Here is a 17,464-nt window from a genome sequence, read left to right as displayed (position 1 = left end):
GACAAGGAGTCTCCCGCCGAAAATGAAGGCGTCCGAGCAATGAAGGTGGGGGCGGGTAGTTAGCGAAAGACAAGGAATCGGGAGAAACCCGAGAGGCGGGTGGGCTTTGAACGCGCCGCGCCGCGGGCAGTGCTGCGAGCCCGGCACACGCCTCTCGCCCCAGCTCGCGCCGAGGCTTGGCCTCTAGGCTCCTCGCGATGACCCGCGAAAACACCCCTCGCCCCCCTCTTCCCAACCGGGAACCCTGGAGGAAGAGGCCGGGCCCTGCACCCAGCAGTCCGTGCGAGAGCAGCACTCACCTGGGTCTGTGCGCACAGCGTTGCGCCGGAGCTCCTGCGCTCGGCTCTCCGCACCACCTTCCCTGGCTCCACCGCCCCCAGCCCGCACCCTAGGGCTGAGGTGGCAAGCGCAGGTCTGCGTGCGAGCCCCCTGCGGGCTGGCAGCCAGGCGCGCGAGGGCCGCCCTGGCCCGCGCTCCCCGCCCGCGCTGTCTGCTCTCAGGAACCTGGCCTGGCGCGCAGTGTCAGAGGCCCCCGCGGCGGCGGCAGGCCGAGCCCACAGGGGCATTAGGCCAACTCCCCCATCCCGCCCTGCGCACGCGGAATTCTCTATTATTATTATTAAAGAATCCCCCAGAACTTGTTTACGTTAAACCCTGTAAACTTCCTGCCAGGGCCTTTGCCATCTCTCGGGAAATCGGACCTGCGCTTTGAAAACGGGGCCGCGGGGCCAAATAGGCGGGTTTTCAGTGTGTGTTGGGAGTGGGGGAGGGCAACTGAACTACGTGTGAGTTCAGATTCGAGTGTGGCATGTGTACGCGTGAGTGGGAGTGAGTGCGAACTTAAGCTCCTGTGGGCCTTAAGCTTCTGTGTCAGCGAGCGCATTAGTAGGTGCGCACATGCCTGAGCGCCCTCTGCACATGAGTGTGCACACACGCATGGGTGTGTTTACACGTCTGTTTGCGTAATTTACCGGGTTTGCATGTGCATCAAGAAATGTATGTGTGTGCTAACGTGTGCACAAGAGCGCAAGGGTGTGCGGGCATGGGTGAGTGACTGAGCACGCAGCTTGTTCCGGGGCCTGTGCGGTTTGGGTCGCCGCTGGGCCAGCGGGTTCTCACTCACCCCCATCAGGCCCGCGGCACCCGAGACAAAGCGGCCGCGACTCGTGCTGCGCTTTCGTTTTCCGCCTGCGCTCTGCCCCAGCGGCTGCCCGCCCGCTCGCAAGCTGCTGGGCGAGTCCGAAAAATCCCGGGCGCGGCGCAGTCCTTCCCGGGGCGGGGAGAGTGGGTAGGCGGTCCCTCGCGGGAACTTACGCCGGCCGGCCAGGAGGACCGGAGTCGAGCCGGCTGTGCCCGCGATGGTCACGACCGGGAGGCCACCGCACTTGCGATTTGCCACAGGGCTGTGCGCGTCGGGGAAGGCCCTGGCCCAGGGCGCGTTTCCCGCCGCGCCGCCCGGGCGGGGAAGGCGGGGTCCTGCGCGCATCGGGGCTGAACCGCGGGAGGAGGGCGCATTAACACTTGCTCGCCAGGTTGGTGGAGGCGGGGCGGATTTTGTTGGCGGCCCCAGGGCGGCGAGAGTGGGGGCTCTTTAAGCGCCCCCCGACGCGGGGGCCCGAGGGGGCAGGGACGGAGGGAGGGAACTCCGGGAGGGTCTTACGCCGACCTCGAGACGCCGCCGAGCGGAGATGAAGTGAAGGCTCTCTCGGCCGGAATCTCGCAGCCGAGCGCCGCGGGCGGCGGGGACCCAGGCCGCTCCCGGGTGGGGCGCACGGCCGTAAGCCCTGGAGGTGGTGCCTCCCCCACAAAAATACCGGCGGGGGTAGCTTCCTCACGGCCTCCGCCTGGGCTGCCCTCGGCCTCAGCTCGGCTTCTTTCCTTGTGGGAGGGCGAGAAAGAGGGAGGAGAGAGGTGGGGGAGGCGGGCGTTGGAGAGAGAGGGGCTCTGAGCCAACCGCCGGCGGATCCAGCAGCTCCTCGGGGAGGGCGGGCGGGAGCGCGGGGGCGGGCGCGCAGCGGCTCGCTCGGGAGAAGTGGCCGCCGATGACGGCAGAGGTGCAGCCAGCCCCGCGCGCGCAGCCCCCTCCCCCTCGCCCTCTTCCCCCCCCTCGTCCTCTTCCTCCTCCTCCTCCTCCTCCCGGCCCGTCCGCGGCGCAGAGCAGCGGCGGCAGCGGCGGCGGCGGCAGCAGCCACCCGATGTCTTCGGCGCCCGAGAAGCAGCAGCCACCGCACGGCGGCGGCGGCGGCGGCGGCGGGGGAGGCGGCGCGGCCATGGACCCCGCGTCGTCCGGCCCGTCCAAGGCCAAGAAGACCAACGCCGGCATCCGGCGCCCTGAGAAGCCGCCCTACTCCTACATTGCGCTCATCGTCATGGCCATCCAGAGCTCGCCCACCAAGCGCCTGACGCTCAGCGAGATCTACCAGTTCCTGCAGAGCCGCTTCCCCTTCTTCCGCGGCTCCTACCAGGGCTGGAAGAACTCCGTGCGCCACAACCTCTCACTCAACGAGTGCTTCATCAAGCTACCCAAGGGCCTCGGGCGGCCCGGCAAGGGCCACTACTGGACCATCGACCCGGCCAGCGAGTTCATGTTCGAGGAGGGCTCCTTTCGGCGGCGGCCGCGCGGCTTCCGAAGGAAATGCCAGGCGCTCAAGCCTATGTACAGCATGATGAACGGGCTCGGCTTTAACCACCTCCCGGACACCTACGGCTTCCAGGGCTCGGCCGGCGGCCTCTCGTGCCCGCCCAACAGCCTGGCGCTGGAGGGCGGCCTTGGCATGATGAACGGCCACTTGCCGGGCAACGTGGACGGCATGGCCCTGCCCAGCCACTCGGTGCCCCACCTGCCCTCCAACGGCGGCCACTCGTACATGGGCAGCTGCGGCGGCGCGGCGGCCGGCGAGTACCCGCACCACGACAGCTCTGTGCCCGCCTCCCCGCTGCTGCCCACCGGCGCCGGAGGGGTCATGGAGCCGCACGCCGTCTATTCGGGCTCGGCGGCGGCCTGGCCGCCCTCGGCCTCCGCGGCACTCAACAGCGGCGCCTCTTACATCAAGCAGCAGCCCCTGTCCCCCTGTAATCCCGCGGCCAACCCCCTGTCCGGCAGCCTCTCCACGCACTCCCTGGAGCAGCCGTATCTGCACCAGAACAGCCACAACGCCCCAGCCGAGCTGCAAGGTGAGTGGGGAGGCCGAGGGCGTCCTGGTCCCCGGAAAGTCGAATCTGAGTGGCAGCGGGACCCAGCCAGGGGCGAGCCCCTGCACTTCTGTGGTCGGAACCCCAAGGCTGAGGGGAGGCACCACCTCCCCAAGGTGCCTCTTTGCCCCACCTCTCCCCCTTTGAAGAGTGACTACCTCTCTTGAGCCTAGTTTGGGCCAATCTGTTTCTCTTTCTGTTCCAACTCCAGCTGCCCGCTGCTCCAGGCCTGACCAGGTAGGCCGGTCCTTAGCAAGATTTCCCAGACCCCAGTGCCCTAAGTCCTTTTGTGTCCCTTAAGTCCCTTTACACTTTGGAAAGGTCCTGGGATGGACCCAAGGCTCCCAGCCCTGGCCAGATGGCCCTCCCTCCCCGGTGGTGGCCCTCACATTGCCTGGAGAGCTGCCTCTGCTTGAGGCTGGGCAGAACGGAAGAGTTAGGCCCAAAGCCGCTGGGCCAGCGCTCAGAGGCTCAGCCCCGGCCTTCAGGGGACCAGGCTTGGCAGAGCCACAGCTGAGTCCAGGGGCATTTTGTGGTGAGGGAGGCAGGGCGGTGCATGGCCAGGCCCCAGAGGGTCAGAGCTGCAGGCCGGGCCATGGGGGCTCCATTTTTTTTTAGGATCCAAGTTTTCAGGCCTCCACACCCCCAACACCCCTGATACCCCAACACCCCAAACATACAGAAGCATCTGCCAAGGGAGATGCGGCAGCCTCGCCTCCTGATTCTGCCCCAGGTTTCCCGTAGCCTGCAGGCCCAGCTCTGGTAAAAGCTGGAGTGAGCTCGCCAGGGCCCATCCAGGGTCAGCTGTCAGCAACCCCAGGAGGCAGGAGGCAGGCCTGGAGGCCTTAGGCAGGCTATCCGCGGGGGACTTCTCCGCGCAGGGGCCTGTACTCTGGAGAAGCTTCTTCTCACCCCTGCTGCGAGCCTGGGCTGGCTCCGCACTGGCCTCTTCTTCCACCCGGTCGGCAGTGGGAGCCTCTGAGGTCGGCGGGGAGGGGGCGGCTGCCCTGGCGGTGATGGCCATGGGAGTTAGGGGCCCTCCACTTAGCCTCCCTCACCACTTCCCCCTGGGCCCCTGCGCGGGGTCGGAGGCTGGACAGGCACGCAGCAGGCAGGCACTGCGGGGAGCGAGGCCGTGGCAAGTGTTCTGGAGTCTTTTCCTTGGGTGCGCAGCCGGAAGGCCGGGAGGAGGGCGGGTAGGCCGCCGTGCTCCGGAGCCAGGCTGGCAGGCCTTGTGCGCCCCAGGAGCGCTGCTCCTCCGCCTGAACTCTGAGCCACCGTGGCTAACTCTTCTGCTCCCCCAACCCCTCCTGTCGCCTCGCCTTGCAGGCATCCCGCGGTATCACTCGCAGTCGCCCAGCATGTGTGATCGAAAGGAGTTTGTCTTCTCTTTCAACGCCATGGCGTCCTCTTCCATGCACTCGGCCGGCGGGGGTTCCTACTATCACCAGCAGGTCACCTACCAAGACATCAAGCCTTGCGTGATGTGAAGCTGCCGCCGCCAGCTCTCCTGGTGCAGGCAGGCGGGTCACAGGGACCCTGGACTGGCACAAGAAACTGCTTTATTCTCGAGGTATAACCGTCGGCAGAAGAAAAGGGTTCCACCCCTCCGCAACAGGAGTTTTTGGCAAGGAATCCCCAACGCAAAGACACAGCGCTACGGTTGGCACCTCCTTCCTCACCCCCTCAAAATTGTTAAGAAATGGTAGTGGTGGGTCTGATCTGACTGCAGCCGTTGGTAAATAAAGGTTTTTGATCCTGTTGAACCCGGCTGAGACGGTGCTGTGCAGGGGAAAGCCTTCCGCATCCACACAGGAATTCTGCTGCGGTCCCCCCTCCTTCCGGCCAATGGCAGAAGTGGAGGAAGATTTTTAGAAGAAAGGCAAACGTGAGACCAATCATTATCAAATACTTTTATTTTTTGGTTGAGTATTTATCTTTTTATTTTTTATTTTTTTTGAAAGAATGTTTTGGAATGCGCAAGTCTCCCTTTAGAGCTGTCTTTTGCGGGGAGCGGGAGGTGACAAGAGCTCGGATCTCCCTCCCGATCTCCCTCCCCACCTCGGAAGCCTCCTCCGTGGACCGCAGGTGGATCTTTGTGCGAACAACTTGCATTTCGGAAGCCACTGTCCGTCTTTAAACAGAAAATTGAAGGAGCCACGAAGCAAGCGGCCGTCCCGGCGTCTGCCTCCGTCCCCTTCCATGTTCCTCTTCTTCCTTCGCTTCAGCCTTTTCTGTTATGTTTTGTCTTGAATTTTATTTGGACTTTTTCAGTGGGTATTTTTCTCTCTCCCAGCCTCTACTGTAAACTTTCTGGTCCGAGAAGGAGCCGAACACAGCGCGACGCAGGGACTAGGACGGCCCGGTGGCCGCGCGGATTCAGGATTGCGGGGCGCAGAAAGCTTAAGGCACTTTTAAAAGCTGTGACAAGGCTCCTGTTTATTTATTCTACTTTCTTTCCCTAATAATCAAAGCACCGCGCAGGCTCCTCCGTTTATCAGTATTAATGGTGTAACTTGTTGGCAATATTTGCCGTGTAGAATTTGTTTTTAGATATCCATTGTAAATTTGAAACAAAGACCGATCGGTGTAAAAACAAATTTCCATATGTTTTATATAAATATATATATAATATGAAGGACTACCCTCCCTCCTTTTTTTTTTTTTTTTTTTTTTTTTTTTTGTATTTTGGCTGCTAGAGTGCAGCATTGGTGACACGGATTTGAAATTTGAAATTTCCTTCTGCACTGTAGAAAAAGACCATTTGAGGATGTTTTGCCTTTTGTGTATTTTTTCCTAAAAAAAGAACAAAAATAAAAATGTATAACATTTGTACTTGGCCTTTAAAATTGTATCAACTAGAAATAAAATTGCATGAGTCTTTTATTGGGATTGAGATTGCAGAATACCTTACAGACTCCCAAAGATAGAGGGGGGGGGGGGGAAACAGGCTTTGGATCTCTAGACTTTTAAAAATTTTGGGTGATTCTGAATACTGTTTTCTTTTTTGGCAAATCCTCCTCTTCACTCTTCATTCCACTTTGAAGTAAACGTTGGACAAGAGGAACTATTTTTCTTGGCTTCTGTTTTTTAAGAAGAGCCCTTTGCCCCTCTAAATGTCATTGATCGTTTTGAAGAAATAATCCAATGTTTAAAGCATACTGTAGACCTCCTTCCCCTAGGGAACACCAATTAAACCATATTTGTGCACATATATATGTATATACATATGTGTCCATGTACATAATATATATATTTTTTGCCACTACAAGACCAGTGAGAGTTTTACTTTGGGTTTCAGACTTTCTTGTTCTCTTGCTGTAGCTGTTAAAAATCATGAATCAACTTTAAGGGATTTTTGTAGTTGTTGGTTTTGTCTTGTTTTGTTTCAGCTATTTGGTGGCTTGTTCTTGGTTTTCCCCCATAGTAAATCAAGTAAAATCTAAATGAGCCAAAAGGGCCCTTGGTGGGCCGGGTGACAGGTACCTTTCCAATCCTGTAACGTTTATCTCCTAAGTCACAGTTCGTCGCCTCTGGGGAAAAAGTATTTTTTGACGCTTGTGTCTTCCACTGACCACTCTCTTGCTATTCCAATTCCCGGCTAGGGAGGAAAACAAACACAGTAAGTCACATTGTTGGTGCGGCCCTTCCAGACCCACCGCAGTGTCTTGCGTCGTGGGGTCGTGAGTCTCTGAACCTGGTTCTTCTCAGAGTTGACATTTTGGACGTGGGGGTAATTTCTCCGGTGCTCTGTTACATCAAAATTATCAATAAACTCGCCTGGGCAATTAATGTCCCAAACTAACCGCTGTCTATAAAATCGAGATAAAGGGGACAAGAAAAGACGAGCGACTCCATCCCTTGGGGTCTCCGGCGGGCCGAAGCATCAGGTCAGGTTCTGCCGGCCGCAGGCGCCTGGCCCCGCGCTCCAAGAGCAGGTTCGCAGCAGGCGGAGAAGGCGGTCCTCCTGGGGCGCAGGTCTCCTCTATACCCGCCGCCTCCCACCAGAGCCCGGAAACCCAGTCCTGAGAAGAGTCCCCAGGCCTCCTAGCGCGGGAACGCTGCGCTCGCGTCCGGTCAGCCTCTGCAGGCTAGAGGAGCTGGGAGCCCCTCCTCTCTCCCGCAGAGGCTGCGGCCCAGTTAGGGCAGAGGCTCCGGGGAAGAGGGGCTGATTAGGAGAAACCCAACTGCGAGCTCCCAGGTTTTCTTCTGCGGAGTCTCCAGCCCCTGCACCCACTCACTTGGCGCCCTGGCGGGCCAGAGGCCCCTGTGCGCGGTGGTTGTGCATGGCTTTGGCGCCGCTGGACGACGGTCCAGGGCGGTGGCAAAGCCCGGTTTCCTGTTCATCTCCTTGCCTTCGCTTCAGCGGGATCTCCCAGCACACCCATGTCCAGGTCTCGCGGGGCAGGAGGCACCCAGAGGGGCTTGTGTAGGAAAACCGGTACGGATTGCCCGGGGACGGTGACCGGCCTCGGTCTTCCGGCCTGACTTGCGGCCTGGTAATGAGAGGGAAAGTCCAGCCTTCCCGCAAGGAGATCCTGGCTCCAGGCAAGCCCGGAAGGGCCAGATAACGCAGGCGAAACTGCCTCGGCGGCCGCGTCCGAGATTTCGCGCCGCCGCTGCTGCAGCGCCGAGACTGCGCTCAGCTGGGCTGTGTCCTCCTCGGAGTCCATTGCGTCCTGGGCTGGCACAGGGGTTGCGGGTGAAGCTCCCACCGCTGCGCGACGCCACAAAAGCGCGCCCAGCATGGCAAGTCACAGGCTGAAATCGCAAAGGGCTCCTGAGGCTGGTGCGAAATTACGCGCCCTGCGTGCATAAAGGACCCCTAGGATCCGCTAGCACAGAGGCGTCCTAGGTAGAATTAATTCATAATCGCTCCGTATTATCTTAGGGGTTTTTGTCCTGGAATAACGTAGAATTAATTCACAATCTTTTCATCTATTTTAAGGATTTTGCGCTGGAACAGACAAGTCAAGATGCCCCTTGACATGAAATCCCCTCTGTAATAAAGCCCGGAGCAGGGGTAGGAGATGCTTGGAGCAGGGGTAGGAGATGCTTGGAGCAGGGGTAGGAGATGCTTGCCGCAGGGTTTCTGCGTGTGGATTACACATCCGCGGACGCCGCAGTTCTCCGTGCGGGGCCGACGCCTTGGACGCACTCGAGCCTCAGCGGCTTTCCCGTTGTAGCCCCGAGCAGCAGAAGCGCCTGGGCGGGACCTCCGGTCCCTTCAGCCCCAAGGAAGCGGGACTTCGCCTCCTGGAGCTCACCCCCAGGGCCCGTCCAGGCCAGCAGAGCCAGTCGCCCGGCAGGAAGGCGCCTGGGGTGTGGGCTTCTGATGGGAAGGCGCCTGGGCCACAGAGGTGTGCTCTTTTTGTTCTCTTTTTCTCTTTGGGGGCTGGAGGGGTTGGTGGCCACAAGGGTATGGCTCCAGGCCTTCCAGCCACCCACCAGCAGGCAGCTTTCGCTTAAAGGAGCTCCAAAGGAGCTAGGGTTCCTCCTCTGCGGCCACCCCAACCTGAGCAAGACAAGTGGCCGCTGAGCCTTGGTTTCCTCGTCTCTAATAGTACAATCCTGGTGGACCTATGCAGGCCGTGGTTAATAAGGCAGATGCTTCTAAGGAGTAAAGGGGTGGCCTGGTTCCTTGGTACCCAGACAGGAGTGGCCGGTCAGACCTGGCTTTTCTCGCTGAGACATCTAGTGGGTCCAGTGTGGAGTGGTGGTAGTGTGTGTGTCTGCTTGTGGGGTTGTGGGAATCATAAGAGGTGGAAAAAATCCATATTTTATAAGGCCCTCTGCTCAGGGACTTCTGATCCCAGCGTGGGGACAGCTACATTCCCATCTTCACGGACTTTCCCTCCCTTCCCAGGGATAAGGAAGGTGGCTCACATAGCTGGGCAGAGAATTTTCACAGTGGCTTAGGGCTTAGGATGCCAACATACACCAGCCACTAGAATCTCCCCAAACGTCCCTGACCCCTCCTAGGCATCTGAGTCCTGCGGATGACCCCACGGGGAAGTGGGAGATCAGAAGCCCCCTGAGCCCAGTGGCTTCACCTCTGATGGTAACTATCAGAGTCCAGCCCAGGAATCACCCTCATCAGAAATATTTGGGGTGTCTGTTTAAACAGCAGATTTGAGGGGTCCCTGACAGCTACTGATTAGAATCTCCGGAGGGGAGGCCCAGAAGTCCATGGTGTTCACAGATAAGCCGGGTGGTCCTGGAGAGCGCTAGTTTGGGTCTGTTCTCCCACGCTGGTCAAGGTTGCTCTGAGCGGCCTCTGCTGCCCCCTCCTGCCTGCCTGCTGGATCAGGCCCATGTGTCTGTAGCAGCAGCTGGTTGAGAGAACTTGGAGGCCAGGCAAACAGGCACCATGGCCACATTTGCAGGCGTACCATGTGAACGCTGGGCTGGGGCACGCCTTCTTCCCACATGGGCATCCCAGTCCACCCCTGTTTGCTCCTGCCTCAACTCAGCTCCGCCCTTGTTACTCTACTTGTTTTGGAGGTAGACCCTGAGCTCAGGGAGGGTCAGTGACTGCTCCCGACATGGCTGGTAAGACGTGGAATTTGGACTCAGGCGCAGTACTTTCTGACCTGGAAGCCTGTGTCCCTCGCCATTATTCCACACGGCTCTTGGACACCCATGTGCCTGCATCCACAGGGCCTAGTGGAAAAAGGAAAGTTTCCATGGGCTCCATGATCTAGCCTCTGCTGGCTTCCGGCCTCCAGAGGAGGGGCGGCAATGGGCAGGACCACAGAGAGTCAGAGTCTCCGAACACATGCTGTCAGACCCCCTCTTGCCTTCCAGCTGAGCTAGGAGGGGGCATGCAGGTGCGGCAGGGGCTGGCCTAGCAGCCAGCACAGCTCAGACCCTGACCTTCACCCCCTCTCAGGGTTCCGACTGTGATTCACGGGTTCCACCATGGCCTGCCATGGAAGCTTCCTTTGCTTCCTGTGGTCCCCTTAGACCAGCTGAGAAAAACTTCAGATGGAAGTGGGTGATCAGAAGAGGCCGGCTGCACAGCACTGTGGCCACTTCCACACTGTTTATGGAAACTTCTGGGGACCAATACCTCAGAGTTCTGGGCTCTGTGTTAAGGAGGAAGGCCCTTTTCCAGTGTCTTCTGCAGCTGAACCCAGGGGCAGTGTCCTGGGCCATGTGGCCGGCAGGGTGGGACAGCTAGGGAGGGGTCGCATCCATCCATGAAGGGATGCTGACTTGTTGTAGGGCCCAGAGGAAATCACGGGCCTTTGACAATTCTGTCTTCATGTGCTTTGGGGGTGGGCAGGGGCAGAGGAACGCCTACTATCTGCAAGCATAAAACATCGTGGCAGTTGGGGGGTCTCCTAGCTGACTCTGGCTGGAAGGCTGTCCAATTTGCGAATTGTTCATTGCTCAATTAAGCTCTTAAACGAAATAAAAGAAAACACTGTCAGCATGAAATGACAGACGGACAGAGGGGAACCGTTGCAGAACTATCCTCTCCACACGAGGCCCTGGCTACGTGTCCACCACTGCACTAGACTAGATTTGTGATAGACATGTTGACACACACCTGTCATCACAGATGGACCGCCCAGTGCCCTGTTGACCCAACCCACTGGCAGGGGAGCAAGTGTGTGGTGGTTGCACAGCAGCTGGCATTGAGGTGGGAAAGTGTGCAGTCCCTTTTGGAGCAGATGTCCAGGTCATGCGCTGCCCAGCAGCTGAATACACAGGGCCATGTCTTGCAGGACCATCCAGCTGCTTCCAGCATCGGGACACCTGGGGTCATGTGGACACTCTGAAGAGACTGACGACACAAAGGCCAGGATGACCACAAATGTCCTGAGCAGAGGCAGAAAGCTGGCCAGATGCGGCGTCTGCAGGGTCCCTGTGGTGGTCTTTCTCTCATCCTACAGTGCAGGACGCTCACTGGCGACACAACCAAGAGGAAACCTGGCAGAGCAGGGGCAGGGGGTCTCTGGGGCCAGGTGCAGGCATCCTCCCTTATTTTGGACAATGTTCTATGTCCGTGGGGTGGCAGCCTAGGGAGGAGCAATACCACACGCAGGGCTCTTGAGAGTGCTGTAGCGCTGTGACCAGTCGCTGAAGGCATCTTATGGAAACCACCACCAGCACTCCAGGGAGCAGGCACGGACCACGTGTTCCTCCCACCCCGTGTTGCCCAGCAGGTCTGGGGTCTGGGCCACCGGGAAGCATGCTGAGTCTGCAAATGTCCCTGGAAGAGGACAGCAACATTTCTGTTCTGGACACTTCCCCCGAGACAGGCCGTGATCTATCAGTGCATGGCATTTCCGTGAGGCAGGAAGCACTGGCCCACCCGGGCTTTCTGCTGTGACTCCTCGGCAGGGTCACCAGCTTGGGTGAGCAGAGAGGACTGCGCCACCTCGGTCCAGGTGCAGGGCGGGCCAGCGAAGTGGGAAGGGCAAGAGGAGGCAGCCAGGGGAGGCTGGGTGAGGCCATAGCAAATGTGGGCCATGGGGACAGGAGGGCAGCTGTCCTGGCTCACTTCCCAGGGGCCTTCGTCGCGATGCCCGCCCCAGGGAGAGAACTCAGGGTCAGGAAACCTCTTGGGAAACAGAAGAGGGCCCAGGGCAGCAGGGTCCTTCTTGCAGCGCAGCCTCTGACCCGCCCCAGCGATTTCGCGCTCGGCTGTTTCTCTACGAGGAGGCAGCGCCACCTGCTGTCCACTTGGCGCAGATACTGTTGGGCCCTAAAAATCAGTCCCATCAGGAAAATTGATCCCACCAGGCTGGGCAACCACGGATGCGAGGAATGAACCTGATTGATTGCCCTATTTCAGGCCCTTTGATCTTTGTCAAGGGGTAGCTGGCTTTTTATTTGATTTGATTTTATCTGGTCAGCGGGTCAGTTAATGTAGTCTTTTTCTAATTACACAAATGATGTGGCTTATTCCAAATAAAAAAAATAAAACTTTATTAAAGTGAAACGAAGTAAGTAAAAGTGACTTCCAACCCCGTTCCTGAGTGAGACAGCTGTGCTCTGGTGGCCACAGGAGACATCTTCCTGCACCCTCAAGGACCCCGTGGTTCTACGAGGAGCAGATAAGGGAGGTAGTGGGTCAGAGCACTGGAGTCACAGGGCCTGGGTTCAAGGCCTGGCTCCACCTCTTCTCAACTTCATGAGCCTGCACAGGTGTCTCTCTTCTGCTCACCTCAGCTTCCCCATCGGTACAGCGGGGACGATGGTAAGAGCAGGGCTCCCACAGCACTGCTGTGAGGCTTAAATAATAATCTGTGAAAGGCTTACAGTGAAGAAACCAGGCACAGAGAGGGCAAGCACTTAGAGGCCACACGGCCAGGACATGGTGCAAACCCTGGTGTGCCTGGCTCCAGCACGGCACTCTTCGACCATTAAATGGTCTCTCTGTTCTGACAAGCTGCGGTGGCTTCGTTACCCCTGAGGACCTGCTTGTGGTCAAGAGATGAGCACTTGGTGTTTCTCAGGAGGACAACTTTCTCCGCCCTGCAGGGAGGGGCTTGGTGCTATGACTGGCTCTGCTGTGAGACCCCCGGGAGTCACAAAGCCCTTCTGAGCTACACCTTTCTTATCTGGAAAAGGGAAACAGTGGTACGTGCTTCCTGGGACTCTTCTAAGGCTTAAGTGAGCTAATTCACCCTCCAAGGTGGGCAGGGATGGTTAATTTGCTCACAATTCGGCACTCAGGGGCTGAGCTCGTTGCTTCCAAACCATGCAGAGTGCAAAATGCCCAAACCACATGGTCACACGTCAGCTCCATTCCGACCCCTGCGATTTATGGACATCAAAAACAAAAGGTTCCATTCACGGGAAGGAGTGCTGCCGTGTTCGTGGGAATGGCAGTGTGGGCTCCCTAAACGTCTCTGCTTGTTTGAACAAGTGCTCAGATGGTCTCTGGTAAAAACACAGGATGACCACTGAGATTGGCAAAGTCATGGGGACTTGCTGGGGCAGTGGGTGGCAGGGAGAGGTGGACAGGAGAGGGACTCCCAGATCCCCTGAACCTGCGGCTCTGCAATGCACCAGGAAACAAGCAGCCAATACTCTATGCCTCAGTTTCTTCATCTACAAATGCAATCAAATATGGGGCTACTTCCAGCAACAGGACCAGGGTCATGCGGGGCTGTCGCACGGTGGGCTGGCCGCAGGTCACAGGGTGGCGATGTGCAGATCAGAGTTGATGGGTTCAGGGCACACAAGACAGGGACTCCTGCTGGCTTCTGACTGAGCAGCCCTGGTCCCCAATGCACCTCTGCACTGTGCACCGTGTGATCTGGTAGAAGCCCCCACTGCTCCACAGGACCCTGCTTTTCTCTTCCAGGAAACACGCCTGGCTTTGTCTGCCTCTTCCTACGTCCAGTGGCAAGCAGGGGACAATCCCCAGTGAAGGAAGGCACAGGGGTGTTGGTGGCTCAACCTGTGGTCAGCTGCTGCTGCAACCGGGGCTTTACTCCCTGCACACAGGGGCACCTGTGTGGGCAAACTGACTCCTCTCTGCATTTCAGTAACCTTGGCTGTGAAATAGGCACTGGCTTGAGGAGGCCACCTTTACTGGGCTTAGCTCTGCCGGCACTGACTGTGGGACCGGGCAGGGGGAAAGTCACTTCCTCCTTCGGGATCTCAGTCTTTTCATTGGCAAAACCGGGGAGAGCATTTTTCCTCCTTACAGAGTTGGGAGTGTGTGCTGGGGGCTGGCTCCCCGGGCAGCCTGGGTGCTGATCCAACCTGTGCAGCCAGACTCAGGAACAGACACATTTGCCTATGTAAGTGGAACACCAAGCCTTTGCCCTGAGCATTCTAGAAATTGTTTTTAGAAGTAGACAAATGTTATACAAGGTTTTTATCCTATTGTTCCAAAAATGATTTAAGTAACACTAAAAAATAAAAATAAAATTTAAAAAGTCACCTATGCACAGTGACAAGCATGAGAAAAGCACCCGTGGAAATCCCAGTGGTGCTTTGGTTAAGGTGGCGTGACGATTCTGCTGCTGCTGTCTTCTGGCCAGCCCACACTGCTGGCTTTTGGAGTCCCACTGCACCTTCGCCTGCCTGTGGTTATCCTGCAGCACGGGGGGAACCCTGCGCAAACATCAGTTTCAACATACTGCAGAACTAGACTTGTCACACTTTGAATGAAGAACAGCAGGTTTCAGAGGTGCTTCTTCCCACAGCCGCCACTGCTGTTCTCTATTATCTTACTGAAAAATAATTAGGAACTATTTGCATCACTCAGACTTGACTTCACATAGAAACCATATGTGGAAAAAACACTGCGAATGTCAATAGACTCCGGGAACGCTGGCACCTGTGTCACAGCCTGCCGCTCAACTGAGGGTGCAGAGCCATGGTAAGATGCCAGGGGCCGGCAGCCAGGTGTGTCCCATCGTTTTCCTGAGCAGTGTGGTGGGACTGCAGGGAGGAGCTATGAAAGGTGGGAGAGAAAAAGAGCCAGGGGTTTGGGCTTCATCCTGAAGCTGACAGTGCTTTTCCAGAAGGTAGAACTGGGCTGTTCTAGGAACTTCTTCCTCCTCTTTCATATTAATAGAAACAAGATGTGAACTGGGAGAGGCAGACTCTCCCATACCTTCTCAACTTGCCCTTGGGGAGCGCTGGGCTCACTGGCCTTATTTTCACATGGCTGATGCTGAAAGGTGCTTTATCTGTTGTACCTGGCAGCATGAGACAGGCTGATGCGGGGCTGACCACAGTGGCTTATGCCTGTAATCCTCGCACTTTAGGAGGCCGAGGCAGGTGGTTGAGGTCAGGAGTGCGAGTCCAGCCTGGCCAACATGGTGAAACCTCGTCTCTATTAAAAGTACAAAAATTAGCCAGGCGTGGTGGCACATACCTGTAATCCCAGCTACTCAGGAGGCTGAGGCAGGAGAATCACTTGAACCTGGGAGGTGGAGGTTGCAGTGAGCAGAGATTGCACCATTGCACTCCAGCCTGAGTGACAGAGTGAGACTCCATCTCAAAAAAAAAAAAACAACAACAAAAAAAGGCTGACATGGAATAACTACATAACCTGGCCTGGTTAATTCTGCTGCTTGGAGAAGTCCTCTTCAGATAGTTCATCTTGGTGGGTTCATTTGGATTCTGCACCAGTCAAAACCTGACTTTCTAAGGGGGACAAAGGAATAGATTCCTCTTGAAATTCAAGGTCTTGCTTATGAAGCCCTTTCCTATCCCAACATTAATAAAGACTTCTACTGTCTCCAAAGCAAGGGCGCGGTCTCGGCTCACTGCAACCTCCCCCTCCCAGGTTCAAGCCATTCTCCTGCTTCAGCCTCTAAGTAGCTGGGATTACAGGTGCCCACCACCATGCCTGGCTAATTTTTGTATTTTTAGTAGAGATGGGTTTCACCATGTTGGCCAGGCTGGTCCCGAACTCCTGACCTCGTGATCCGCCTGCCTTGGCCTCCCAAAGTGCTGGGATTACAGGCGTGAGCCACCGCACCTGGCTGCCTCTTATATTTTGTTACAATATTGAATTAGCCTGGGATTTATTTTTATGTGTGGCACAATTTAGAAATCCAAGTTGTGCTCTCTCTTCCCACTGCCTAAGATGCCGAAAGAAAAGAAGGCTAAGGGGAAGAAGGTGGCTCCAGCCGCTGCTGTCGTGAAGAAGCAGGAGGCCGAGACAGTGGTGAATCCCCTGCTTGAGACAAGGCCTAAGAATTTTGGCACTGGCCAGGACATCCAGTCCAAAAGGGACCTCACCCGCTTTGTGAAATGGCCCTACTCTTATCAGGTTGCAGCGGCAGAGAGCCACCCTCTATAAGCGGCCGAAAGCGCCTCCTGTGATTAACCAGTTCACCCAGGCCCTGGACCGCCAGACCTCCTCAGCTGCTTAGGCTGGCCCACGAGTACAGACCCGAGACAAAGCAGAAGCAGCAGAGGCTGTTGGCTCGGGCCGAGAAGAAAGCTACCAGCAAAGGGGACGTCCCCACTAAGAGACCACCTGTCCTTTGAGCAGGAGTTAACACTGTCACCACCTCGGTGGAGAACAAGAAAGCTCAGCTGGTGGAGACTGCACACGACGTGGATTCCATCGAGCCAGCTGTCTTCCTGCCTGCCTTGTGTCGTAAAATGGGGTCACTTACTGCATTATCGAGGGGAAGGCAAGACTGGGCCGTCTAGTCCACAGGAAGACCTGCATGACCGTCGCCTTCACGCAGGTGTACTCGGAAGACAAAGGCGCTTTGGCTAAGCTGGTGGAAGCTATCAGGACCAATTACAATGACAGATGCGATGAGATCCGCCGTCACTGGGGAGGCAATGTCCTGGGTCCCGAGTCTGTGGCTCGCATTGCCAAGCTCAAAAAGGCAAAGATGAAAGAACTTGCCACTCAACTGGGTTAAGTGTACACTGTTGAGTTTTCTGTACATAAAAATAATTAAAATAATACAAATTTTCCTTCAAAAAAAAATCCAGGTTGCTTTTTCCATCCTTCAAAACAACAGCCAGCAGCTGAGTCTGTCTCTGACGAGGCGAATCCTTCCCCCATTTGAAATCACTGTCATGTCCCAGGTTCCCACCTGCTTGGAGACCCTGTCCGCCACTCTCCTGACCGGCAGACACCCTGCGGTGTGGAGGCGGGAAGCTCCAGCATCAGACCTGCGTCCAGAGGCCAGTCCCTCTTCCTGGCCCGGGACTGTTCTTGAGCACTTCCTGTCCACGCTGTTGATTTCCATGCGCAACGCCTGGTGAGATTTCGCTGTTCCGTATAGAATGCCTCGGCATCTTTCCAGTATCAAACCCTTCTCTCTGGAACACAACGTGTTTCTTGATTCAGATCTTTCCTCTCTCTCAGGAAAGTGTGACCATTTTATCCAGATGAGTCGGGAACTGATCAGGTGTTTTCCCAAGAACTGACTAGTTTTTGTTGTTATTGCCTTAAACGTTTGCTAGTGAGTCGTGGAAATGCATGCGACTTGCTCTGGCCCTCCAGACCTTTTCACTAGGAAGTCAAGTATTTCTTCAGCTGGTGCAAAGTTTTACTGTGACTGTTTCCATTTCACGCTTCTTCCACCCCATCCCATTCTGCAGTGTTGTGGGGAAGAATCACCTGGCTCCATCTCTGCACTATCTGTGTCTGTGTCATTGTGCCTTCAGCCCAACTAAGTCTCTGTATTTTGTGATTTCAACTTTTTCTGAGTCTCACTCTATCGCCCAGGATGGAGTGCAGTGGTGTGATCTTGGCTCACTGCAACCTCCGCCTCCCGGGTTCAAGCAATTCTTGTGCCTCAACCTCCCTAGTAGCTGGGAT

At 56.6% G+C, this 17,464-nt stretch overlaps 1 protein-coding gene and 1 pseudogene across 1 annotated transcript; both read left to right on the top strand.

Annotated features, from left to right (window-relative positions):
- Window positions 1-1,344: 1,344 nt before the first annotated feature.
- Window positions 1,345-6,078, top strand: FOXF1 (forkhead box F1). The gene is made up of 2 exons (XM_010355603.2): window positions 1,345-3,174; window positions 4,522-6,078. The coding sequence occupies exons 1-2, from the start codon at window positions 2,043-2,045 to the stop codon at window positions 4,680-4,682; spliced, it is 1,293 nt and encodes a 430-aa protein (XP_010353905.2). The 5' UTR covers window positions 1,345-2,042; the 3' UTR covers window positions 4,683-6,078.
- A 9,682-nt stretch (window positions 6,079-15,760) lies between these two features.
- On the top strand, window positions 15,761-16,607 carry LOC104656010 (annotated as a pseudogene).
- The last annotated feature ends 857 nt before the right edge of the window (window positions 16,608-17,464 follow it).

The sequence above is a fragment of the Rhinopithecus roxellana genome, chromosome 20 (assembly GCF_007565055.1).
Source record: "Rhinopithecus roxellana isolate Shanxi Qingling chromosome 20, ASM756505v1, whole genome shotgun sequence".
NCBI classification, from domain to species: Eukaryota; Metazoa; Chordata; class Mammalia; order Primates; family Cercopithecidae; genus Rhinopithecus; species Rhinopithecus roxellana.
The sequence above is the reverse complement of the archived record's forward strand: the minus strand, read 5'-3'. Positions and strand labels throughout refer to the sequence as shown.